This window comes from Columba livia, chromosome 15, assembly GCF_036013475.1.
Source record: "Columba livia isolate bColLiv1 breed racing homer chromosome 15, bColLiv1.pat.W.v2, whole genome shotgun sequence".
Taxonomy (NCBI): domain Eukaryota; kingdom Metazoa; phylum Chordata; class Aves; order Columbiformes; family Columbidae; genus Columba; species Columba livia.
The window spans coordinates 3,104,987-3,131,772 of record NC_088616.1 but is presented as its reverse complement, the minus strand read 5'-3'; the positions used below and the strand labels follow the sequence as shown (position 1 = coordinate 3,131,772).

General features: G+C 39.2%; 1 protein-coding gene across 8 annotated transcripts; it reads right to left on the bottom strand.

Moving 5' to 3' along the window:
* Positions 1 to 1,556: 1,556 nt before the first annotated feature.
* Positions 1,557 to 26,671, bottom strand: MARF1 (meiosis regulator and mRNA stability factor 1). 8 transcript variants are annotated; one of them, XM_065030455.1, is made up of 27 exons: positions 26,540 to 26,671; positions 25,085 to 25,292; positions 22,848 to 23,516; positions 21,364 to 21,538; positions 20,257 to 20,483; positions 19,241 to 19,358; positions 18,359 to 18,531; positions 17,146 to 17,574; positions 16,445 to 16,614; positions 16,181 to 16,342; positions 15,301 to 15,490; positions 14,459 to 14,637; positions 13,427 to 13,507; positions 12,845 to 13,081; positions 11,983 to 12,102; positions 11,471 to 11,646; positions 11,027 to 11,247; positions 10,187 to 10,329; positions 9,447 to 9,580; positions 8,741 to 8,943; positions 8,031 to 8,258; positions 7,018 to 7,248; positions 6,700 to 6,912; positions 5,899 to 5,959; positions 5,671 to 5,808; positions 4,494 to 4,664; positions 1,557 to 3,979 (listed from the first exon to the last, which is right to left on the bottom strand). In XM_065030455.1, exons 2-27 carry the CDS (start codon positions 25,229 to 25,231, stop codon positions 3,750 to 3,752), a joined length of 5,226 nt encoding a protein of 1,741 aa, XP_064886527.1. In that variant the 5' UTR covers positions 25,232 to 25,292; positions 26,540 to 26,671; the 3' UTR covers positions 1,557 to 3,749. The 8 variants fall into 8 exon arrangements, with proteins under 8 accessions (XP_064886527.1, XP_064886531.1, XP_064886532.1 ...); XM_065030459.1 differs by having other exon boundaries at positions 1,557 to 3,934; XM_065030460.1 differs by having other exon boundaries at positions 4,494 to 4,592.
* Positions 26,672 to 26,786: the final 115 nt, after the last annotated feature.

The window sequence follows — 26,786 nt, the reverse complement described above, 5'->3', positions numbered from 1 at the left end:
GAGGATTAGTTAGGGCTAGTGAAAAGGCTCAAAAAGGCCTGAAAACTGATCTGTCCTAGAGAAGCCTCTTCTGCTCTACAGAAAAGGCTCAAAAATAATACCTTGAAGTGGCATCTCAAATCTCTTGTAAAATGGCATTCTCTGTCAATCTGCTTTCTGTAACAGAAGTATAGCACTACTAACCATTTTAATAGTCACATAAATTAAGATGTTTTCTAATTTTTCTCCATCTGCATAATATTAAACAGTCCCTGCAAGAGGGAATAAGTTAAAAGTAACACATGCTGGAAGAGTAGAGATACTGTATCTCATCCTCTGAGCAAATACCAGGCAAATTGTGGGAAAATACCCAAAGATCTCTAGGTATCTCCCTTGTTCTATAGCACTGAACACATTCCAAGTGCCAAAGACAAACTTTTTTCTTAAATTATGTTTAACAGAAATAAGAGTTAAACCACGGTTCGCCATGCAATTACACTCTGTGCTGTTACATTATGGCAGAAAATAAGCCATATTAATTTTAGGGAGGGAGAAAAGTTATTCCCATCATGACTTTTAGAACTAAACTTCTTAGTAATTGAAACAGATAACAAAATGAGGATGAAAGAAGTGGGAGTGTTTGCAGATATCAGAAAACACAACTCATCTTTTGAAGGCACTCACATACCAGGTGGTAGAGGGATTTTACTCACACATACTTAGAACATTCACAACTACTTAAAGAATGAAATTAGAACAGTGATTATACCATTTGTGGTGTCACAATGTTATAGCAGGTTTTTAAACATTGCCTGCCCTGCCTTTTAAAAAGTGGTATTTATTACACTATTTATGGAGAGTTTCCTGCTAATTAACACCCCTCACCTGAGCAGGCCTAGCATCGGCTCTAGCAGACTGTTCCGCTTCCGTTCCATCAAGGAACAAAATGGAATTAAGAACACCAAAAGAAAAAGATAGTGAGGAGCATCTCATCCAGCTCTTTACTTTTGTCCACAAAGCTGCAAGTTGACAGAACAGACCAATTTAGTTGCAGATTTTTTTTTTAATGATTTTGTTATATTCTGAAGTTTAAAGCACCCCAGTGAAGCTGTGAATTAACTTGCTTGTCAGACTCATGGCTCCTGAATAATGACACTGTTCAGCTGGAAAACAAGGCGGTTGTAACCCCAAAGTGACTGGTTAACTTCATGGCACAGTAACACTGTGTGTGACCATCATTCACATGAATTCTAACACTCCAAAGTGAGACAAACTCACTCGGAACACCTCCCCTCCACCTCTTGCATTTACACTCCTTGCTCCAGTTTTCTCTTCAGGCTGATAAATATTAGTTTCCTTCTAAAATAAACATCATGTTGCCTGAAGAGCAGCAAGAGATCCTGAGTACATCCACCAACAGCTGAATCAATAACATTGGGAAAACCTTCCTTCTCCAGAATAGCAGGTTGTGGACATTCCAGCTCTCTTCTCTGTCTGGATAATTACATTTAACACAACACAGCAAATTAAGGATTCTAGGACAGGGTTTTTTTCAGGTCTTCAGACAAGGACAAGGGTTATGCTTGCTTGAAAATTTTATTGACACAACTGTTTGGTCCCAACACACAAAACAGCAATTGAGCCACAAAAGAAAGTGTCCAAACAAAGTAGACAGCTAAGAAAAGTCTTTTTTCTCCTCCGTCCCATGCGAAGAAAAAGTGCATCAATTGAGGGCTTCAGTGACATTTCTTTTTAAACAGACATGAACCTGAAGTAGTACATTTAATTGTTAAATTAAAGAATTTCATGGTTGTAATGCTTTTAAATCTGTAAGTCACATCATTCATTTAACCCTTTGGATAAAAAAATATATTGCGATTCCATTAGCTATTTTGTTACACTATGAACACAACTTCTCAAAAGTATTATCCTATTACCTCCAAACAGCGATTTCGTCAGAATCACACGCGAATCCAGAAAAGATAACTGACCTCCATAAACGGTGTAACCACCACACTCACTCTGACAAATACAATATTTTCCTTTGAAGCAAAAACCTGGTTTTCTTTAGGACTCCAGATGACTTGTAGCTGCATCTCATGAAAATAGAATTTCGGGTTGTCTTCTGAAACAGAGATCTAGACTGATCAGTGTTAACCTTATCAAACTTAAGGTAAAACGAGGTGTTCTCGCATTCGACTCATTAGAAGCATTCCAAGGAAGCTCACTTCTAATTTTCTCCTTCTAGAGCTGTGTGTCTGTAGTTTCACTAAGGACTGAAAATACTGTGCCACAGTGCTCAGAAAAACTTCCAAGTGTTTCTCTGCATCCCCAATGGCTATAAGTTCACTACTGGTAATACCTGCCAAAGTTTAAAAGATTTTATAACAAAATCTGACCTGTAAAATCCTGTCTATAGCCATTATTCAGTGGTATTTCCTGCTGCTGGCTGAGAAGTTAGAGCCCGTGTTCCATCTCTTGTGTATTACAATAGAATCCACCTAAAAATATTCAGTTGGCCGGTGGAAAACCTCTAGTCTAGGTTCTTTCAGTACTACAAGCAATTTATTCGCTGCCTGGCAAATACAACCCATTGTAAATGCCATGGTTACCCAGAATGGGTATAATTACTCACACACTGGACATTTCTGCTAACTAGAGTTAATTAAGGTCATCCACCGGCTTATCCTCTCTTCCAAAGCCAACGCAAGGTACCACACATAGAAGAAAGCTTCCAACACTAGGAGTAAGTTTCAAAATAAAAACAGACACAGTTAAAAGACAGCACATCAAAGAATAAGCTTCCCATTTACTGAACGTGCTTAAAAATAGAAAACAAGGTTAAGCAGAACAACCTTAGCATTTCCACGTGTAGTTAGAACTTGCCTTACAGGTGGAAATAGCATCCATACCCTCCGCCAGAAAACATTTTACTAAGACCTGCTCTGTTATCTGTAATTTATGCATTAAATGCATATTTCAGAAATATCAGAATCTTCCTAATTTCATTTCTAGACACAATAAAATGTGTGTGTCTGTATCTTAAACTCACGACACCAAGACAGTCTTTTCCTTAACCAAATCCATACCAGACTGGAACCAAATATAAAAGGGAAGCTTAAAGCATCAAGGTCCTAGAAAGCTCCTAAATGGAACTGAAAGCTACAGAAAACATTTAAAACAAGTTTTAGGAACAAAACACCCATAATCTTCTACAGACATCTTTAGCCAAAACAATTTCCAGTGCAGTTACAAGTCATCTGAAAGGTCAGAGAACAAGTTTCTCCTCTGGAGGACAATCAGCTCCCTCACTCTTGACATTTCAGGTCAGCGACTTAAAATTTCTCAACAGGCTTTTGAAAGACAGATCATGCATTTTATTAATACTGTCTGAAACAATACCAGTAAGCAACAGCCTATAGAATATAATATGCTACGTGTATGATTACACCACCAACAATGCTTCAAGAAAATAAAATCTGTTTCGTTTTAGTCAAATTAATATTTTGCTTTTACTGAACACACATTCATGAAAAACTGTAAAATTTAATAATAATTTAACGAATGCCAGAATTGTTTTTTTCAAAATAATAGAAAAAGTCTGCTCTGCTAATAGCTGTGTTCAGTGTAAAAAGAACAAAATCTTCACAGAATACATTAAATACAAATTAATTCTTCTAGGCCTTTCATTAAAATACGTAAGGGCTAGCAAATAGCTTCACTTTGTGCAGAGTCCATAGGTATTTGTCTTTCACACTAAAAATAAAGAGTTAAAGCTTGGTTACAGGTGCAAGTGAGAAGTTTGCTGCCAATTTCACCTTGTTTTTGTGTTGTTTTTTGGCTGGGCTGTCCATCGCTTCCTTGCTGGGTTGGGTTTCGGAGGACTGGCAGGGAGGCACCGACGTGTTCTCTGTGCTGGGAGATCCCACGGAACCAGAGGCCAATTTTTCTTGACCTGGGGGAACAATTTGTTTTTCTTCTTCTGTTAAAATCATTATCTCTAAAATAAAGAGGAAAGCTCAATTTATTGATGCTCTTGAAAAAGAGAATGACATTTCTCTGCTAATAAGGCAATAAAGTATTTAAGAAAAACATGTCAGCCTGATTTAAACCAAATGGTGTGTCATGTTCAGACCTGTGCAGCCAATGGGATGTTTGCTTCTGGCTCTGTATCATGTACTCTTTGGAAGGTTTAATTTAATTATCACATTAAGTCTCTCAACACTCAGAAAAGCACCATGAAACTACTGTGGTGAAAAGGTTGCCACAGGTTGGCAAAATGCAGTTTTAGTGGTGGACAAGGTCCTCCTAAAAGTCACCCCAGGGAAGTGCAGCAGGGTACAGTCAGTACTTTTACAGAAGCCACCTGCATTTCCAACACATCCCAATGTGCAATATGTATGCATATGTATTTAAATGGAACTCTACATAATCAACCATTTGTTTGATGCCTTTACTTTCCAAGTGGTCTGAATTATCCATAAGTAATATAACATAGGCCAGCCAAGTCTTACCAGCGAGAGGTGCCGGGCGTTCCTCAAACTGGATGAGGTCTGCGGACTCCAGAACCACGGGGTCGGGGCGCAGTTGTGGGGATGGGAGGCAGGAAGGAACTGGCTCACACAAGAGGTCAATGGGAGATGTGTTTGTGAGGCAAAGAAGTTCTTGCTCAGTTTGATTAGAAACTACAAAGATAAGGGAACATCTTTCAAAGTATCTGTAAGTGTGGAGGTATCACTATTGCAGAGCTGCTAAACGTGAATCTGCAGATGCAGCACTGAGGATCCAAGATCTACGCTGTACTTGAAATACTAATATCAAACTGAATTAACGCTAACTACCCTCAGATTCATTAAGAGTTACTTGGCTGGATCAAGAGCATCTAACTGATTACAACACAGCAGACAAAGCAACAGTATGTTCAACCTCTTTCTTGCCTGAGTAAATACACCTCATGGTAAAATCTGGGATTTGCCAAACTTGGGTAATAGAAGAAGGGCTGAGGAAACAAAACCTCAAGGAACAGTCTAACATAAAAGTTACCAGACAACTCCCCTGCAGACACACCAATATCCTATCAACTATGTACCACCACCTCACACAATTACAGGTGAAAATTCAGCGGAAAGTTTCAAAATAAAGTGACTTGCCCATACGAAAAGGGACAAGCCTAAACTTCTGAAATAACTCAAGAAACATTCCACAAGTTCTCCAACTCGCAGGTAATAAAAAATTGCAGAGCACAGCAAGAGATGAACTATGAGGCCACCATTTCCCAGTTAATTTTTTTTCTTGACATAGACTTAGACCAACCGGACTGTCATTATTATTGGCAAATAATAACACCAAAGTCAGCCTAACACCATCACAAAAAATAAGCACTATATTATCATCAGAACACTGGAGACATTCTTAACAGAAGCAGCTACTGACCATCTTTTCTCCTTAGCTTCATGCTTATAGACCTAAATTTCCACTAAAATCCATGAGAAACAGTACTCTGGCAGCTGAGGACAAAAGGTACTGTTGTTCTTCTCCTAAAGTCTATAGTTCCAACAGCTTGCAAGCCATAAAGCATTTCTACAGAAATTCAGATGGACTAACTCACACAGCTTTCCCTGTGCTGCTTCAGTTACTCTGCTTATTTCCCCTAAGATAACTAATTTCTTATATAAATCAATTTTGTATTACCATTGCTAGGTGTTCCTAGATTTAATTCCATTGATGAAGTGGATCCTGGGGTCTCCATATGTCCATTATTGTCAGCAAGTTGATTTCCATGATCATCCACATGATCAACAGGGGGAAAACTAGGTGAGCTAAAGCGAGCTACAAAAAGGCAAGTTCGTGTGGTTACTTAAGTTACCTCTCAATAGAAAAAAGGAAAGATAGATACTGCTTAAAACAGAAACAGCTTACTTTTCATATCATTCTTCAGTACCACAATTCTCTTATGGCCATGTCCTTTAATCCAGACCACCTATAGAATACAAAGCAGAATTTATTAAACATTGATACGTACTAACCTCAAAGCCTAAAGCAGCTTATTCACTGCCTTGCTCTGACTGAATCATGCTGCTAATTTGTGCTACACTTCCCAAGTAAAAGTTTTGTCTCAAAGTAATTTATGCTAAAGGCAAACTATAGGGCTAGAAAGTATACTAGCTATATATTAACAAAGCTATGTTTAAACACTGAGCTGCAAAAATCCATCTTGTTACTCTCCAGAAGATTAATTTACTTAAAACAAAGCTTATAGCCATGAACTGGGTCACAAAATTATCCCAGAGCACTTAGCACGTGTGGATGACAAGATGCCACAGCAAAATTCCTTTGTGTGGTGTGGCACTTCTGACAAGGTCTCACAACTCTTCAGTCCTACACCTAATAATTCAACCTGATCAAATGAGGCTTCAGTACTGTACAGTCATGCATTCAAACCAGAAATCAATTATCTCACTTGATAACCACACCAAAGATTTCTGCAGCCTCACCAGGAACAGTTCTTAAGGAAAATTTGACCAAAACATGAAAAAGTAAGTATTTTCTTGGTCTTATTACGCAATCCAGATTTTTCAGAAGCTATTAAAAATACAACTAGTATAAGCCTCCTTGGAGAAGGACAGTAATTCACAGCAATTAAACAAGCTGCAGTTGTGTGACTATTTTTAATCCATGCAGAAATCTCAGTATAATTGTGCAAACCAGAAGTCTTCACACCTGTGGAATTGCTCCCAAGAGCTCTTCTAAATTGTTGCATCCATACGCTTTAGGCTGCAGCACTTCTCCTGTGTATTTGCTATATGCTACTGGGAACTCATGAAGAAAAATCTGCTGATAATGGTAAGTGTGAAGTAAAGACCTTACATTCTTTGCAAACATATAGAGATTTGTAAGCTTCACGTACTCTTCTGCTGCACCATTGGTAAAAACCTGTTACAACAAAAAAAGACAGAATTAGAGTGCGCACATTCATATCCTCTAGTCACAATGTTTGTTCTAAGTATGAAACACCAGAAAGGAAAGGAGCTGCTGTACCTCAACCAAGTAAGGCAGGCTCTTCAGGAGTTCAGTTAAGGTCATAAATCCATATTCACAGGGGTTAAGCGAAGTGCTATGGGCTGTTTCATAGTGCTGTCGCAGCTGTTCCACCGAGAGGAAGGACGTTCCGTCCCAGGACATCAACAACACCAGCAACTGGGCAGTCAGGGTCCGCAGAGACTTTCTATTGATCAGCTGAATTTGCTTGCCAGACTCTGTGTCAACAACCTGGAGAAATGAATGAACAAAATTAGGGACAGCAAAGAGATTAATTTATAAGTAATTTGTGCAGCTGGGATTTGTTTGAGTGAAGCTGTATCTGACATTATACACCAGCATCTGATACTCCCCAAGCCAAAAGCACAGAGGATAAAGCAGCTTATTACATGGAAAAATTTACTTTAAATATCCAAAAGCTGTGTAGCAGTTTCTGTCCACATGGTAGACATGATTATACTCTTTGTTCCAAGCCAGCTGGACCTGACTGAGCTCCACCCTGAGCTCCAGCTGCTGAATTAACAGAACTGGAGCAACTACATCAGCGTATGTCCAAGTCCGTGTAGATGTAAACTGTCTTTTCCACTGACATAAAACCATCCATGCATTTACATTCAGAGTCAAAGCCTCAAACCATGGATCAAATAATTTCGGAATATAAAACATCGGAAGACTGATAACTACTATGGTTATCAGGAAATTATTGCTTTTACACAGGTGGGAAAAAAGTCACAATTTGTATTCTTAAAAGTATCAGAGTACAATCTTGTTACTTGCTAAACAAGCGTGAGTTTTCCCAGATACAGTGGAAGGTTACAAAAGAACAAGAACACCATCACAGGAATATAGAAGCTACGTTTAAAAATCTCTTTGGAATTCCCTCTCCACCTCCGACTTACTGAAATACTGTTTCTAGAACACAGTATTAAACACACTAACCCCTGTCATTTGAAGCAGGAAACTCCTTAACACAACATTGCGTACTTTTTAGAGGGATAAAGATAAAAGATTACCTTTACGACATGGCAAAGCTTTTGCATTAAAGCTGGAACCGAGCTGACATCGTAGTCGTGAAGCCGCAGGGTGTACCCAAAGGTTTTGCTGTACTCGCTCAGTACATCAGCCATCATCAGGCTGTTGTCCTTCTGAGAACGCAGTAGCTTCACAAACTGGGCAGCGACTGCTTTCACTTGTTCCACCTCTGTAAGTGTGAGAATTTTCTCCTCCCCACATTCCAATACCTACAAAACAGAAATGACACTTTGTTCAAGTGATTTACATAGTTTGGATGGGAAAAGTGTCCTCTGCAACCAAAATTCAGCACTTGTAGGCAATTGCTATGTAGCAGAGTTCAGCTGCCTCAAAAGATATCTGCATTGTAAGCAAAACTAGGTAATTTCTGAAATAAAACAAAATAGGCAATTATAGTTATTAACCTTTACTAAAACAAGTTTAATACAACTTTAATAAAGCTTAGCTCTGGTTTTGATGCACAGACTTTTGTAAATGTAATCCAATTGAGAAAGCTGTAATTTGTTAACAAGCTTAGCCTCAACATGTTAAAAACCTTGGACCATTTTACCAAAATAGCTATATCAAAGACTTTCTTAAATACAGCTGGTTAACACTACAGGTGCACAGTTTAACTGGTACTACAGTTAACGAAACACTCGTGCAGATCTCTGAAAAATGCTTTAGTACAGCTTAAGATTTTGGAACTTACAAGTAAGACATCTGGTATGGCTTCAAAGAGTTCAAGTAGTTTTGTAAACCCGTAGTAAGCAAGTTTGCACTGACGACCAAAGTGGTGATGATAGGAAGGAATAAATTTATTGAAGGGCATTCGAAAATGGGGCTGATGGCGCAGTAAGTCTACCACCTCTTTCGAAAATTGTTTGGTTCTTTCTATTTCTTCTTGTGTACGTTCTAAAATTAAAAAACAAGGCAAAAGTGATGTACCAACACGCTTATAAAAAGCAACAGAACATGATAATTAATCACCGTATTTTCTTTAACTTATCACACCAAGTCACTATTTCCTTCTGCCACTAAAGACTTTTACTATGCTTACATGTTTAAAGTCTAAAATAATCAGGTGAGGAGCACTTAAGATATTAAATAGCCAAATAAGTTCATATTTTTGCCATGTGGCAACAACCCACTCGAAGCATTCCACAGAAAATTCAACTGCATGCAGAAGCAGCAGCATTATTTTAGCTGCTTTGCCACCTGCTTTCCTGTCTGTTCCATTGCAACTGCTCCTAGAATGACAAATTCTTTACTCACTAGACATTCGTAACTTGGTTATGAAGGTAGAAACACAATTATAAAAAAAAATCCAAGTCACTCCCATATACTTTTGTTAGTAGAGTTTAAAAATAGTTAAAAACCAATTTCTTCAGCAACAGTAAGAAAAGTACAAGACATACCTCTTTTGGGAATACAAATTACCATTTCATTGTCTTGCTGTGACAAACAGATGGTTGTATCTGGAATTTCTGATATAATATCAGCCAGTTCACAGACTCCATACTCAGTAACATCCCAGTCCTTTGAGAAACACCTGGAAGTTTCAGAACATTGTATCATATGAGTACTAATGCATGCTGCGTAGGGAAAAAAGTAAATTGATAGTAAGCCTCAAATACTAAGTAAACAGAGCCCGTCATTCTTGGCTCTTTTTAAAAGAGATAATCTGCTTTTCAGCATGTTAGAACAGAATGTTCTTCCTGGTGACAGTAAGACAGATACTGCTCCTCCTTACTTCAGCTGGATCTAGCACTGGCACAGAAGTAGTGAAAGCATCTATTGGCAATCAGTCTATTTTATATTCACCTCTAAAGAAAGCCTAACACTAAATTTTTCCTTTATTTGTCATGTTAATGTGTCATGATCTGACTGCTTAAATCCAACCTTGCAGCTCTGGCTTCAGATAGAACAAATGAAATCCGTTAACCCATTTCAAACTCCAACAAAGTTAAACCCAGTGCTAAAGGAAGCAATAAAAGTCTGGCAGAGTGCTTTTAATTTTTGTTTTAGAAGTTTGAACTTCCACATCATAGACACTAGAGTTGCCGCAGTTTGGTGCCGACTCCTCTTGCACCAGGTTTTAAACCCACCAGCATTAGATGTGCCCTGCACAACTGTTCTTGTTTCATTAAGAACTCACCAGTGATAAGCCTGTAAGAATTCCCTCACAATCACTTGCTTGCTAGCCTGGGATTTGAGAAGCTTCAGTAAGTCTTGCGTAAAGCGCTTCACTTGAGCTCTGTGTGTCAGAGTCAACAAGCGTTTGGAACCCATACCAAGAATCTGAAAGAAAATTATATCTGATTACTCACATCTAGCACCTCACTAAACTCTTTTACAAGATACTTAGAAGCTAGATCTAGTATAGCAAGGCTAGAATTGAAGGATATAATAGAGTGTTTGGAAAGGCAGCCTCATGAGCCATATGCTTCCTGTGCTAAGGCATCTATCATGAAGTAATTAAGATATGCTTCCGCCATTAGTGCTATTGCAACTGTTGCACATTTGTATTGGTTATTTTAAAATACTACGATCAGTTGGTGTTCAAAGTACTGAACTAACATGACCATGGTGTTTCTTTTTTGTACCTTAAGGCCATATGACTATTTCACACAGAAATTCTTCAAGACGCAGGTTCACTGAGGAGCACTCAATTTGCTGTGTTTTTATGATAAACAGCACAATTAAAGCCTTTTACCCAAACACCAGCCAAAGGCTCTATTCCACAGGCTTGGATTAAATTAAGAGTTAATTCCCCCAGAAGTTGTTTTGGAAGGGTGAGAACAATAATAACAACAAAACAAACACCATCTCAAAAAAACCCCACCCACAATTACACTCCAGCATTCACTTAATCACCTATTTCAAGGTAAACCAGGCAATTGCACAGGAGCTATTAGACAAATCCACCCAGTAATTCAGGTAGTTGAACATAAAAGTACAATTCCCCAAATTAAAAAGAAGAGAGCCAAAAACTCACTTGCAATACATGAGGCACTGCTTCCAGCAGCTCCATTAATTTAGAATATCCATAGTCGGACACTCGGCATTGTTTGGCAAAATGATGATGGTACATAGGGATGAATTTACTGACAGGTATGACACAGGACGGTTGGCTTTTAAGTAAATCTATCACTTCTCTACTGAACTGAATAAGTTGTGGGTTACCTACAGGGCTCTTAGAACGTAGAAGCCACGGATCTACAAAAAGAAAATCATATTATTAAACCTATATTCTTCCACTAAACACTGCACACTATATGGCACTGGTTAGAGCACAGGTGAAAAATCTGTATATTCAAGCTAAAAGTTTCTCTTTTTATAAAAATTTTAACAGTTATGCAAGATGTTGACTTTATGCTACTCCCAATTTTTTAGCAGAAAGATAATTTCTGAGAAAAGATTTTTAAATAGAAATATTTACCTGTAGTAGGAGGTGGTGGTTTGTTATGGATCCATTTAATCACTTTAATGCCATTTTGGGCCGTGGCAATGTTAACTCCAGGAACACAGGTAATCAGATGTTCTAAGGGAACACCACCCTGGCCTTCTGGCACCATTTCAAGATCATTGAACTCTGACATATAACAATCAGGAAAACTTCAGAAAGAAAAAAAAGCTTCCATTATACACTAAAATACCACTACAGCATTTGTCCTAAAAATACCATTTTTTGAGACACTTCCTGAACAAGAGGCTTCAAGAGCTTACTTGTACATTAGAGAAATCTTCATAAAATGCATATTTTAAATAAGCACCTATTTGGCTCAACAAGAATTCAAAAAGGAATCATTTCATAAGGCACTTACTTTCTGTAAAAAATACAACCTTACATAAGAGCTGGAGTTTTTATACAACAGGTAGTTTCAGAGCACTACAACAGCCAACAATAACCTACCAGCCCTTAAGATAAACACCTAAATTAAAATACTTTACCTTAGTAAAGGCACAGTACCCTCGTGTGTCTGTAGAAGACTGTGAACTTGGGGAGCAAACGTCTTCAGAGACAAAACCACAAAAGGAATTCTGTAAGAATCTGGATCAAACTCGTGTTCACTGTAAAAACAAGAGGTTGAAGTTGATACGCTCGTTCCACACGTCGCTGTAGCGCAGCATGTCTGTGCTCACATATGCACTCAGAGAAAACATCCTACTATACGCTCACAATACATTGCTAGCAGCTTACAATACTGCTACATAGTCACAAGGAACTTCCATCTTCTTCACAAAAATTAACAGAGCTACAAGAAATTTTCCATGAGACACGCAACATTTAGAAGACCATACTTTCATTATCATTAGATCAAAATTTTCAAATTCAACTTCAGCAGCACAGATCAGGCAGTTCATAGTGAACACCTAATAACTGCTTTAGCAGCACAACCAGGCTGCTGTTGAACAAAACAAAAACTTAATCTCTTCAGGAGATCTTCAACCCAGCACAAATGCAGCTGGAAGACAAAGAAATATCAGTTGCAGCTACAGTTACATAATAAAATTCAAGCCAATAGAAACCTCTACAATGTATAACCTTCCTGTAGATGCAGGGGAAGGCAGTGTACCTTTCTGCTTACGGGTGTTTAAACTTGCTAGAAAATCTCACCTGAACAGACTGATCCATAAGAACTGCCTAGAAAACTCACTGTGCCACCTTGCTATTTTCTGTCTGCCTTACTCTTGTAAACAACATAGAAACAGTGGCTGGCACACGCTAAGTGAACATACATGCCTTAACTTTAACTGTTAAATACTGTTCAAATATTTTGCATGGTTTTATAGTATTTTATACACAGCTTACATAAAGTCTTTATTCAGGCAATGCTGCTTACAAACAGGCTCGTGATATTCCAACTCCTCAAATATGATAGGACTACAGTTTGCGGATGAACCATCGTGCGACTGGGACGAGCCCAGAGGGCTCTGCCGGGCTTGGCTGCTGGGCAAGAGACAAACGAGCCGCCCACTGCCTTGGTCCCGGATCGCCACCGTGTCCGTCAGTTTGTACAAGTCTGATACAATTAACTTGTGGCCAAATCTAAAAGAAAAAAGATAAAAATAAATGCACTTTGTAAACCAAATTAGAGAATGTGGTAATCTGCATTTATTTTAAGAAATGGGAATATGCTAGAAACTATGTAAATTGTTATGGTAACTAATCTATGCATCCCAATGCAGAAAAGTGAAGTAAAATACTGGAAATACAACCCTCTAAGGCAGGCCAGCATCACAGCCATTGCCTCTGGATAGATTATATACTGCAACATCTGACAAAACTAACCCCACAACACTCCATTCTGTTGCCTTCTATAAATCACTGTAAACAATCACACAAGATCAGCTTCTCTAGAAGTACTAGAGAAAAAAACAACTGAGAACTTACTTTTTTTCATAGATTTCTGTGAATTTGAACACAGGAAGACAACAAGCAGGCGCATCCTGCAGAATGGACATAGCTTCTGAGCTATAAAAGAAATATTGTAACATTGATTAAATAACACTGGTTTGTAAAAATCAGTGAGATATTTACAGATGCACTTTCATAAGCTATAAATATAACAGGACAAATTACATTCCCTTCCATCCCAGTGCTACAACAGTTGACACTTCAGATTGGGGAGTGCAAGCAGTAACATTCCAGCTAACATATCTAGGTACCGTCTCTGAAGGAACGGCATCTTTCATAGGGGGTGGTAAGATTTTCAGCATCTATAAAATGCAGTATTAAAGCTGCAGCATTGGAAGTTATCAGCTCGGACTTTACATTAAGAACTTTGAACAGGCATAAAATAATAGGGAAGAATGAAATCAAGTTGTAAATTATACAACGGCAAGTAATACGTAATTGTAAAACGCCCTGCACTCCAACCACTGTTTTCACTGGAGCTTTCTGTGAAAAAGTGTTGACAACTTCATTCCTAATGCTCTTTTTCAACATGGAAAAATTGAAACAGGAAATACTTGTACTCTCACTAGCATCAGCACTCTACTTCTACCATCCTCCATGTAGAAAATGGAGATCAAAGCAACACCAACAGCATTGAAACTGTGTTTCCCATCCTCAAACAGATAATTCATGTGCACTTTCTTGGAGGAAAGAATAAAGATGTCAAGTGTAATCTCAACTCAGCTTCACAAACTAAGTTATTGAGGTCTATCAGTATTACGAAAAAGTAGCAGCAGAACTATTAAATGCTACTGAACAGAGAACAAATCTCTTCAGATGTAACTTAAAATATAAGCAGCATAAAAACATTTAACTGAAAACTAGCCTAGTTGTACTGAGCACATTCATCAGGTCATAAGACAGATTGTACTTTATTTCTCTGTCAATTCTTTGCTCAGTATTTTAAATCACCTCCCAACTACTAAATACATGCTATAATAACTAGGAAGACGCCAAAGTGCTTATTACCTGAGGAGAGAGAGTGATTTACTAGCAGTTCCTGTTGCTAATGACACCTGGATCCTTTTGCTGCCAATTTTGTATCTGTGAAGGCTGTTGACGGCACTGATTGCTTCTTGCAGGTTTTCCATCTGAACTGAAGCCTTCAACTGGTAGTCTGTATGAGGACTGAGCTCTACAGTTTTTACCTGAAAAGAAGAAAATACTTTATACATTTATCACAAAACATTAGCCAAAAGCAAGCCAAAACAAGGGTATCACAGTCTTGTTTTGGCATAGAGCCGAATATAACACAGAACGGAACAGAGTAGGATGAATCGTGGCCAACAAGACGCTGCAACAAGAACCGAGTGCAACGAGCCTTAGCAAGACCATGATATTTCTTTAACACAGGCATCATCTCCCCATGTAGGAGATTATTCTAGAAACAAGTCACCTGCAGATCAGACAGAACCAGGACTGCTGCAGAAATGACCCTGCCTTGTTTTATCCTGATTCGCACTCCATGTCTGTTTCAAAACAAACTCTGTTTTTACTGTGATCAAGTTGACACCGGGAATACAGCTTTACAGCTTTAAAAGGTCATGCAGTTAAACCTTAAGATCCATTTACTAAGAATTTTATGTACCTAACTTCAGAATACCAGATCTATGAAGACCACATGCAAATTAAGAACCTAGGGCAAGAGATGGTCTTTTTAAAAGAACACATAATACCTCCCTTTAACAAAGTTTAAAAGTCATCTTTGGGTAGCTTTCCATTCCTACTCAAATCTAGACCACAAAGTTGTCCACAAACAGATAAGCAGGAAGTACTTAAACCAGATTTAATAAAGGTATTTTAGCCTTTACCTTGCCATATCTTGAGAAAATTTCTTGTAAATTTTGCTGCAACTCTTTTCTGGACAATCTGTAATCTATATTGCCGATCTGAATGTCTGCACCATTTGCAAAAGGATCAGGGCAGTCTGTACCACTGGTGTGGTTTACTATGTTAAATGTGAGCGGAGATGATCTATTTGAGAGGTTTGGAGACATACTCCTGGGTACAATAAAAACATTTATGAGCTAAAGTAGCATTGCACAGTTCTGATATATACATGTCAAAATTAATGAGAAAATAAACACATCAAGCACACAAACATGGCACTTTGAAAGTATTTTCCGAGTACATATGTGCGTGGGCAAAACAAATTTCACCATGAGCAATACATCATAACATGACAAATATTTCTTATGAAAAGAAAGGAAATACTTCATATTATGTTCTAAAGTCACTAAATTTATTAATATATTTGGCATCAAGTCTTCTATCTTAGCAACACATTAAAAAGTCAAACTAATTCCTATGAACTTAATAATTTGGAAAGGCCAGATATTTAAGTCTATGATAATTTGATAGGCCTGGATATATTTGTACTGAGAATGTCAAAGGCACTGAAATTAGGAGGAACAAGATGTCTATAATGCCTCTAAAGATTTTTTAGAAGCTCTAAAGACAAAGTCTGCAGGAAACAACTGTCACACAACAAGTTTCTGAAAATGAGTTCACTCCATCTGATATTTACATCCACTCAGTTGTCATGCAGCACCATCATGTTTTCCATGTGCCTCCACATAAACCAGTGTATTAGTCACATGCTCAGGGCACACACTCCATATGTAGCTGTCAATAAATAACATACATTGGTGAAGTCTCGCTTCACCTCCCCAATAAGACACAGACACTTACCGCGATGACCAGCAACTCTGAGACGCCAGCAAAGGACTGAGTTGTCTTGAGGCTGTCAGCTTACTGAAAGCTGAGGGATAGCTGACCTGAAACACGGCTTCATCTTTCTCTTTTTTATCTACAGGGGAATTGGTACTGCTCCTGGAAGCAGACATCTCTCTTCTATTCACAAATACATATAAGAAAAAAGAAAACACATTATGTCGCAGAATTCACGTGAAAAAAATAAACATAGCTAACAATGATGTCTATTTTTAAACATACTTCTGACTGCTTTTACAGGATGATTCTCCCATTCCAATTTTTTTGATTGCCAGAGACACAGGAATTGCTGCATTAGAATTACTCTGAGGAGAAGGAATTTGTTCTCTTAAGTGTTCTTGCTGGTTTTCAGTATTTCTGCTGATGGTCTTTGATTCAATGTGGCACAGCTCCTATATGAAACAGAAGAAAGGTCAGCATAAAAACATCAGGCATTCCTTGCAAGAGGCTTTGTGATGGAAACCAGATAACTGACAAATTTTTCTGTAACAGCATTTTAATTGGCACTTCGTAACTAGGAATATTTAATTTTCTGTAACTGAAAAAAGTAAACTGTCTACTAGCTAAAATATTTTTGCTGTACTGTAGATCTACTCTGGTCTCCCTTAAACCCAGCATAAGTGGATCAGTCTAGATGTTATACTCGTCACCAATAGGAAAATCAAAACTAGCCTAGGATTCAAGACTCTGTAAGTACCAGCAGTATTTCCAACTGAGGAAAAATGTAGCAAGGAGGGGGAAAACCCACCCACAAATTCATTGTCTGTTTTCCAAGCAAATGAATACAGCCCTCCTCTGGGAGTGTCGCTATACGTTAGTGCTTCATTAACCAGGACTGACAGGTGAAAGATAAAGCTGTAACAGAAGCAATCCTCAGAACATGAGGAAAAGCAAGAACACTAAACAAGGTAGAACAACAATACCTGTAAACTTTTAACATTTGTGGGTTTGCTGATAGGAATCTGGAATCCTCTCCCAGCAGAGCCTTTGGTACCACAAGACTGATCACTCGAGTCTTTGTTGAAGAGGCACAGCTTTGTGTTCTTGTTAATTTTTTTGGGAGACTTCACCTTTTCACTTCCCACAACACTGGAGCTTTTTGTTTCATTAATTTCTTTGTTTTTGGGAGTAAAAGACACTATGATCCTGTTACCAAAAACATCTTCATTTTCCATTCGCTTGCGAGCCCGTTCAGCACTTTCTTGATTTAAAAAGCGGAGGATTGCACTGCTTCCAGAAATGCTCAGCACCTTCCCTCCACAGTTGTCCGACAAACGCCTGAGTCTGTTACTGACGCTTTTGCTGTCTCTGTTCGTTGGCAGATTATAAACATACAATAGCGTATGGCATGCCTGTTTAAAGGGAGTAAGATTAATTTGATTATGTCAGAATGCTCTTGTTCAAAACCAGTATTTTTAAACTGATTCTGGTGACACATGATTCTCTGCATCCCCCCCACTACAAAGTAATTGTTTTTGCAGCGTTCAGTTTGTTTGGAAAACTCGTGCCAAGGTAGGTCCTTACATTATATTGGAGATGGAAGTTTGAAGTTAGAAGAGACTACAAACTCCATTGAGTCTTCCACTGATCAATAGATCAATACCTGATCACTTCTCCAGATAAGAAAGCACCACTGTTTGCAACCTGAGAATTCTATATATTCAACACACATAACTTTCTGAATTATTTGTTTGTTATTTCAAAAGTAAAGGTTATGAGTGCTGTGCAAAGACACACTAATTCCAGAAAAACATCATGAATACAAAATCCAGCAAACTGTCAGTCACTCAAAACTGTTAAGAATGCATCACAGAGATGTCTTAGTGCATAACTAAGTTCTTACCCTAACTTTCTGCCAGTGAAAGGCATGTAAGATACATTATCTGATAAAATATTTAGTGATAAGAATGTGACCTTGCTACCTGTTACTTCCTTTTTACTATTTCCTTCTGTCTTAAAGCAGAAAGCATATGTTCATATGGTAGTAACGGAAATACAGACAATGGTCAGACATGCAGCAGACATGCCCCACCACAAAAACCACATACACTTCAGCCTGCTCTCCCCCTAAATTAGGGGAAAAAAAGGCGGTTGACACTTTGAAATGCCTGTTGCATTAAGAATTAAAAATCTTACCGGCATTTTCAGTGGTAACCTTGGTGGCAAGTCTGAAATAAATTCTTCAAAGCAAACAAGCTCATGAGCATGATGTAAGAGTGCTTCTGAAGCTTGGTTTTTATGTACCAAAATTATACGAAAACCATGTCGATGTCTCAGGTCACTGAGTTCCAAAGCAAAGTTTACATCCGCTGAAAGAAAAAAAAATAGAATGAACAAGGAAACACATGAAAAAGCTAAATAAAATCTGAATAAACAAAACCCCAGATCTCACTGAACAAGTTCTATTTATCACTGAACATTTCCAATGAAAAAGCACCAACAGCTACAAGACTGTGCACTCAACATCATTTAAATCAGCAGGTAGCACTCAGTCTTCATTTAAAAGCAACTTCTAGCAGTTTCTCAGCAAGGCATGTACCTGCACTGCACACTACTGCAACAGCCATTTCTTCAGCTTTAGGGGGAAACCCAAGGCAACACACCACAATTCAACAGCTGAGTGGCTGGCATGTGTAACTGGATAGTATGCTGCTACAATGTAAAAACCAAATCAAATCCACTTTGCTCAAAGCATTCAGAAAGATTCCCATACGGAGGACTCAATGTTTTACTTTATTACCTCCTGCTGAAGCTGTTTGACTTCATACACATTTCTACACACACCTACTGACCCTCAACAAGACATCAGATTCCAACGCTGACTTAACTAAGCCAAGTTCTCATCTCACTGTCCCTGCTTTTCCCTTACTGCCACTGACATCATTAAGAATTCTTGAGCAACTCCATTAAAGCCGATTCCAAACACAACCCCTGGAAAACAGAACAGCAGCACATGCAAAAGTGCTACTGAAGAAAGAAACTGAATTCTTGCTGTAGACAAGCCCCACAAACACTCACTTGACACCAGAACCACGGTGGCAGGCGCGGTGTGTGTGTCAGCAAATCTCCTCAGGCTCTGTCGGAGTTTGTCATCAGCAGCGTTCTTTGCTGTAGCATTGATGTGTGCAACAGTCACCTGTGGAAATACAAAGATATGCTCTAACAAAAAGCTTGAATGTGAACTATACTTGCTTAAATTCAATTTTTTAAAACATTAACATAAACACAAGCTTTCACACAGACCTTTTATTTAAATAAATTAACTCACATATGGATTAAATATAACATGTACAGATCCCAAACTGTTCTGATGAGCAATTAACTTCAACCCTGGCTGTTCAGCCAGGTCTTACAGATAACTTTTGTGTTCTGGGTTACAGATCACAATTTACACACTTTGCTTTCCCTAAGAGTATACGCTGCTACCTTAAAAACATTCACCCTCACTGGAAATAGAGGGGCAACAAATACTGCAAACGCTCACTACAAATTTGTTTTACCTTACGTAAGCAGATAAAGTGTCAACCTGTTATCATATCTGCAATTTAGGGGGTGGGAAGCGAATTTCTGACTTAGAAGCAGAAGGTATTGATGAAAAAATATGTAGTGATAAAGGTGCCCCAATCAATACCACTCATTTACAAGTGTACTCACTAATCAGCAGAGTATCCACTAATAAAATAAGTTCACAGAACCACAGTTCTTTTAAATTAATGATTTAAACACCAATTTGAAGGTTAAGACTAGAAACACAAGTGCCACTTATTACTGGATGAAATAAAAATCCCCTGTGAATACTAAAACTTAAGCTAAACCAGTAATCTACATATAATGGAATGCAGTTTTGGTTTTAAACATATCACACCAAGAAAGTTCAGCATTAACAACCCCAGCCATAAATGAATTACAAGCTCACACACCCACCAGAGCACACAGAAGCTAAAACACAGCTTTAGTGAACAGGAATTACCATTGGCACACTCAGAACACACATGTTCTCAAGCAAGAACACCACATAGATGCTGGTTTGATACCTGGCAGTTGTTTAGCTCCTGGATAACTTCTTTATTTTCTTTACTGATGTCACACACGCAGATGAATTCCGCCTCTCTGTGACCTTTAAAAAACTTCTCACGAATCCTCTGTACAACTGCTATGGCTGAACGGCCCGTGGGAACGGAACAGTTTTCAATATCCCAGAAGACTCCAATGGGGGGCAAGTTTTCCAGGACTTGGCCTGTTATTGCAACTTCAGGAGACCCTGAACAGGTTTAACAATACAAGTGAAACATGAAAGCTGTTCAAATTTACAGTGCACATTAGATAAGAAAATATAAACCAAAGTAGATGAGATAACCATTATAGTGACAGTGAGTACAAAAAAATGACCGGAGTACGGAACAAAGGTATCCTGCACTTCAGGAGAGCGAGGTTGAGAGTTTTTGCTGTTACAGACTAAGAAGTACAAATAAAGCTTCCAGTGTTTCAACACTCAGAATATCTGTTTTATTTTGAATCAACATTATACACCCATTTCATCCCCACAAAACGACTGGAGAAGAAACCATCGCAGGTCAAAAGCCATCACAGGTCAAAAACAAACTAAGAATTAAAGTTGAAGTGTGTTAACTTCCATACTAACTATGATTTTGTAAGTGAAGCAATACTAACACTGCAAAAAGACCATGTAATCCGCACAGTATTCTCCTCTCAAGAACACTAAAAAAAGCTATATTGTAACTATAAATATTACAACTTTATTGCATATGAAGTGATAATAGAAACTACAGGCTAAGAAAATGCTTTCCAAAGTATGACTGAAGATAACTTCTTTATACACCAGCAGAACAAAATAGCTTCTATGTCCTTAGGATTTATTTTCTAGTTCCTAAAATGGTAAAAATCAGAATAGTAAAAAAAAAAAGCTGTACACAAACAATACAGTAAGTTAACTAGGTAGTCCAGGAAAGGTAAATTCAATGACTTTGCAAAAACAGATACAAGTTATTCCTTTACTGTTTAGTGTTTTATGACCTCATAGCAATTTCCAGAGAATAGTGCAATTTAAGAAAACATTTGATGTGCTGCAGTATTTACTGAGAACTTCCACTAAGTGGAAGTTCCAAACAGACACCATTTACCATATTTCTGTGGTGATTTGCCAAGGCTGCTCGCCAGTAGCAAACTCTTCTCGGTCGCTGCTCCTTTGGTTCCACAGCCGTTACATATGGGGATAGGGACAGGCGCAGTCTGGGCACTTGGAGGAGGAATATTTGGCCAGATTTTAGCAGCATCAACAAGGCTGTTTCTGGTTGGCTGTTGGGACAATTTTTCAAAATACACATATATTTAGTATACAATTTTAACACATACTATTCTACACTAGAAATGCTCAGTTTCCCTTCCGCAACAAATGCGAGGTCAGATGTAGTCTACAAGTTAATTAACAGTATCACTGCAGCAAGAAAGCTTCTATCCTAGAATCTTTCCTACCATACTTAGCTCTAGGTTTCCAAATACAAGGAAAGACACTGTTCAAATCTGCCATCAAGACATGCCATCTTTAAGAATCACTAATATGTATTCTGAAAAAAAAGAATAAAAAGTGACCCAGCATAGGAAATCAGCACAATTAAGAGCACAAGGCTGAATCACCTTCCTCCCCACAAAAACAGTGGTCATAATTCCAAACATACTGAATTCACAATTCAGTTTATTGGAATTAAGGCATTTCACTTTTATATTGGAAACTCAAATTTGGAAGCTTAAGTAATGCATCTTGCAAAGTCGAGTACATTATTTCCCTTGAATTTCCTATTAAAATTCAAGCACAGTTCTATTCAGTTCTAAAATCTACCAAATTGGTATTGAAATATAAATTACAAATTTGGGAAGGCTGAACTAAAAGCAGAACAAAATTAGAATATCCTTATAGCATCAGACATTTCACCTGACTTACGAAAGGATCTTTACCGATCAGCTGCCCAAGCAACTGTTATTAGCCTTTTTCCAGAGTCACTACTATTGAACACTTTAAGTGGAGTTGTAAAGAGAACTGTCTTTCAAATCTAGACAAAATTCTGCTTGAGTACATTACAGATCCCTGTAAGCTAAACAGTGCAACAGCCTCTTTTGTCTTCCTATTGAACCATTGCTGTCTACAACTACCTGAAAGGAGGTTGGAGCATTGAGGGGGTTCATCTCTTCTCCCAAGGAGCAAGTGATAGGAAAGAGGAAACGGCCTCAAATTGCACAAGGGGAGGTTTAGATTGGATATTGGGAAAAAATTCTTCCTGGAAAGGGCTGTCGAGCATTGGAACAGGCTGCCCAGGGCAGTGGTGGAGTCACCACCCCTGGAGAGGTTAAAAAGGTGTTTAGACGAGGTTCTCAGGGACATGGGGTAGTGCTAGAGTTCGGTTATGGTTGGACTCAATAATCCTGAGGGTCTCTTCCAACTAAAATGATTCTATGAATGTTACCTCTGAAAAGAAATCACCCTCAAAATGGATATCTGATACATTTGGACCAACTAGCAGGACACAAGCTGGTGTTTTGCCCAAGCAACATTATTTCAACATTCACCACATACCACACCTAATGAAGGAGAAAGGTGATGTGTACAAACCTTGCTCAAGCAGTCACTGCAGTAGTGAGAGCCCTTCAAGCAAACCGAAGGTGCCATGTTTAGGTGCAAAGGGTTGGCGCACACGTGTGACGGCAGCTCCGACTGTGCAACGTGCTCATCCAAGTGGCCCGTAGCCCCACTCGTGAATTCAGAACATGGGAAATAGCCAGAAGATGCGCAGCTCTGAAGAGCAGGGAACTGATGCAGCTTGTGCACGTTACCATGGCAGGACTGGAAATGGAGTTTTCCACAACAGGGCAGATGTTGACAGGAGGACACACTGTTTTCTAAGCACATGCCAGGGAATTCACTCACAACACCTGCCAAATTGCTTCTAGCCGGAGGGTTCTTCAGTGAAGACACAGACTGATAAGCAAATCCTGACCCCACTTGACAAGTAATCGTCCCAGTGCTTTTTGAGTCTAGTATCGTGCCAGGGTGAACCAAGTTACCACCACCACCACCACAGTGCAGCTGTGGAGCACAAGGAGAGTCAGAGCCATGAGCACAGCAGCTTACTTTTGGGCCAGGTGAAAGCTGAACTTGCTGTTGCTGAAGAGGATGAACATCAGGAAGCGGCACTGCAGGAAACAGTTTAGAGCCAGCATTATGAGGAGATGAAGCATCCTTCAATTCCACAGGAGCTTGCTTGTTCTCCATGTAATCCTTCTGGAAAATGAAAGCTCAGTTACATTCAGATACAGGAATAAACCAACAATTTTGTATTATAATAAAGCATTATCTTTGTTACTACTATTACCTCACTGTCTGAACATGTAAAATATTAAAAGAAACATGCCAGTTATGTGTGTGCCAGCCTGAGGTACATTGGTATCAGTGGATTCTGGAAGCAACAAAACCAAAAAGCTCTAAACCAAACAGCAATAGGTCTGTAAAACAGAATTTGAAAAGCAGAAAACTGTTAAACTAAGGCTGAGAAATAATCTGCATTTGCAAAGCAAAAATATTTATTTTAGGATCAAACATAGATGGATTAAAAGTAAAGTAAAAAACCCCACAGCCTATAGGCACATAAGTAAACATCTTTTACTTTTAATAAAGACTTTAAAGTTGTATTAAAGTTTTAGAAGTAATGCATTAGAAGACTAAAACTTTAAGACTCTATATCAAGAAGGTAAACTAACATAGGACAGAGAAGACTAAGTTTTCACAACAACTGTGTAAGTGCTTTTTGCCTACTCTTATTTAAGGTATCAAGATGTGCAGACAAAGAAAATCCTATCTAGAAACAGAGGTTTTTTTAAATGGTAGCAGTCAAAACTAAGCAAGAAGCACCAGCACAGTCAAGGTCAGCAGAGCCAACCTGCATACAACCCACCACTGCAGAGCTTTAGGCTAGTACTTGGGAACAACTTTCACTTTCCAAATTGAATTTAATGCATTTCCTACTACCCAGTAATGAATAATTGATCAGTCAAGCTCAGAAGCATTCCTTTCTACCCCATCTCATGAAATGAAGTTTTACTCTGTCAAAATCCTGTCTGGAACTGGTTTATATGTTGTTTAATTCCAGAATTTATGGCAGCTCCCTATTAACACCTGACACCAGCAACACAACAGGACACACGCTTGTCTGTTTCCCCCAGGTCTTTTACCAAAAGTCAGACCAAACATGCATGAATGAGTGTTACTTAACAACTGGAGCTTGCTTGCTCAAGCAAGTCATTATGCTGTGCTATTCCTTCTATTCCTTTGCACTTCGCATCTTAAATGTACAGAATCATACACAGTTACAGAACAGGAACATTTGAAGAAATGGAAACAAGGAAAAATTTGACATTTGTGAAGAACAGTAGCCACAACTGCTCTAACTAGCATTTAATAATAATTCAGAATAGGCTAAATTTGCCTCTAAACTCAATTGATAAGTTCTGGAAGGGTAAAGGCTACAATTCCCCACTCCACTCCTCAGCAATAACTTCACAGAGCTTTCAAGCAGTTGCCTTATACACTTTTTAAGCAGTCAGTTGCATTATTGCAAACAGCTGTAGTGAGTAAAGCTTCCCTGCTTTCACCAACAAGGCTTAGAGCACTGCAAACACAACTAAAGACCTTGAATTCCCATGCAGATTTTTGTACTTCACACTGCAAGTGCCACCTCCTCATTCTTCCCTCTCCACCTGCCCCTTTACCCAGCAGTAACAGTGCACATCATTACAGCACTCTGCACAATTTGCATGTACAAAAACCATGCTTTCAGTAAAGCAACAAATTACCGTTTTCGCACTACAAGGCAAAGACTTTTCAGCAGCAGAAAAGCAATTAGAAAGTTTCCATAGCCATGGTTTAGCATCATTCTCTTCTCGCTGAAGCCATCCGAACGATCTATTGCAGAGGTTCTCTGTCCTGTTTCCTTCCATCATACAGCCAAACAAAAAGGTTCAACATTCTTTCATTCCCCCTTCCTTTCATTCTTCCCACCTGCTAAAGAGAAAAATAAAAAAAAAATAAAAAAAAAAAAGAAAAGCATGTTTTAAGTAACTTTTAAGGTAAGGTAAAAATCCACAGTGGTGTTACAAATTCCACTACTGCTAGATCACTGAACCTGCATTATTTATGTTAAATTTAATTATGCATCTGGGACACAGCCTTGACTATTCCTGTTTAGTACAGGATACTCCTCATGACCTGCAGCACAGGTGAGGCAGTCCAAGCAAAACACTGTTTAAGTCCAAGTCACCAGCTACAGAATTCCAGAAATGCATTGCTGCTGACATGAAATAACTCCCTGAGACTTTCAGTGCATTGTCCTGGAAACAGAAGCCAGAAGGTAGATTTTTCAAGAATTGCTCATCAGTAAATACAAAACAGGTGCAACTGAACTCAGCTGAAAGAATAAAACTGCATATTCATTGCTGTTCCATTGGCTAACAAAACTACATACACTTATATTAACTACACAAGATCTGGTATTTAAACAGAGCACTAAATTATCAGCATGATTTATAAATACTTGTACTAATTCTCACAAGTGCTGCCCCACAGGACACCACATCAACCTCGCTTTACAGAACCACAAAGAAGCCAAGTGACTTGTTTCAGGCCCAGCCACACTCTACTGGAAAAATTACAATTTGCAATAAAGTCTTCTCACCCTCCAACTATGCACCACATTCATTAGACTGCACTCCTTCGGGAGTTTTTTGCACTTAATGTTAAATGTCATAACTAGGGGAGGCATTACATGACATTGAATTTTCCCCAGAATAGTTTTTAAGCAATACTTCACCTTTTTAAAGAAGATATGTTTAGTCACACAAACCCAAAAGTAGCCCAAAACAATGCGTATAAAATATTAAGTTAATCAAGTTCTACTCCTCTAGAGTATGTCGCTTTTAAAAACGTCTGGTAACGCCAACTCCTTCAGGAATTAAAACACTAACTGAAAAAGACTAACAGTCCCCTTCACTACCGACGTCCGCGCGTTGCCTCCGCGGCTCCCGAGTGCCCCCGGCCCGGCCTGCCCGCGGGGCCCAGGCCGCCCCCCGCCCCGACCCGCCCGCGGGGCCGCCCCGCCCGGGCGCGGCTGTGCCGCCAGGGGAGCGGGCCCGGCCCGGGCCGCGCCGCCAACCGGGGCCTCCCCGCTGCCGCAGGGCGCCAGAGGCAGCTCCGGGTCGGCGGGAGACGGCAGGCCCGGCTCTACTCGGCCCCGATCCCATCCGCCCTCTCACCTGAGCCGCCCCCGGCGCCGCCGCCCCTCACATGCCGCCACGGCCCCTCACACCCCTTTGTTGTCCTCCCTCCTCCCTCTCTGCTCCTTCTGCCGTCAAGCGACACCGAACGCCGGAAACCAGCGCGGCTGCCGCAAAGGCGGTTGTCGTAACGCTTCCCTCCCTCCTGCCCCTCCCGGGCGCGCAGCGGGGCGGCCCGGCAGGCGGCGGTGCTTTTAACGGGACGGTGGGCAGCGATGGCTTCAAC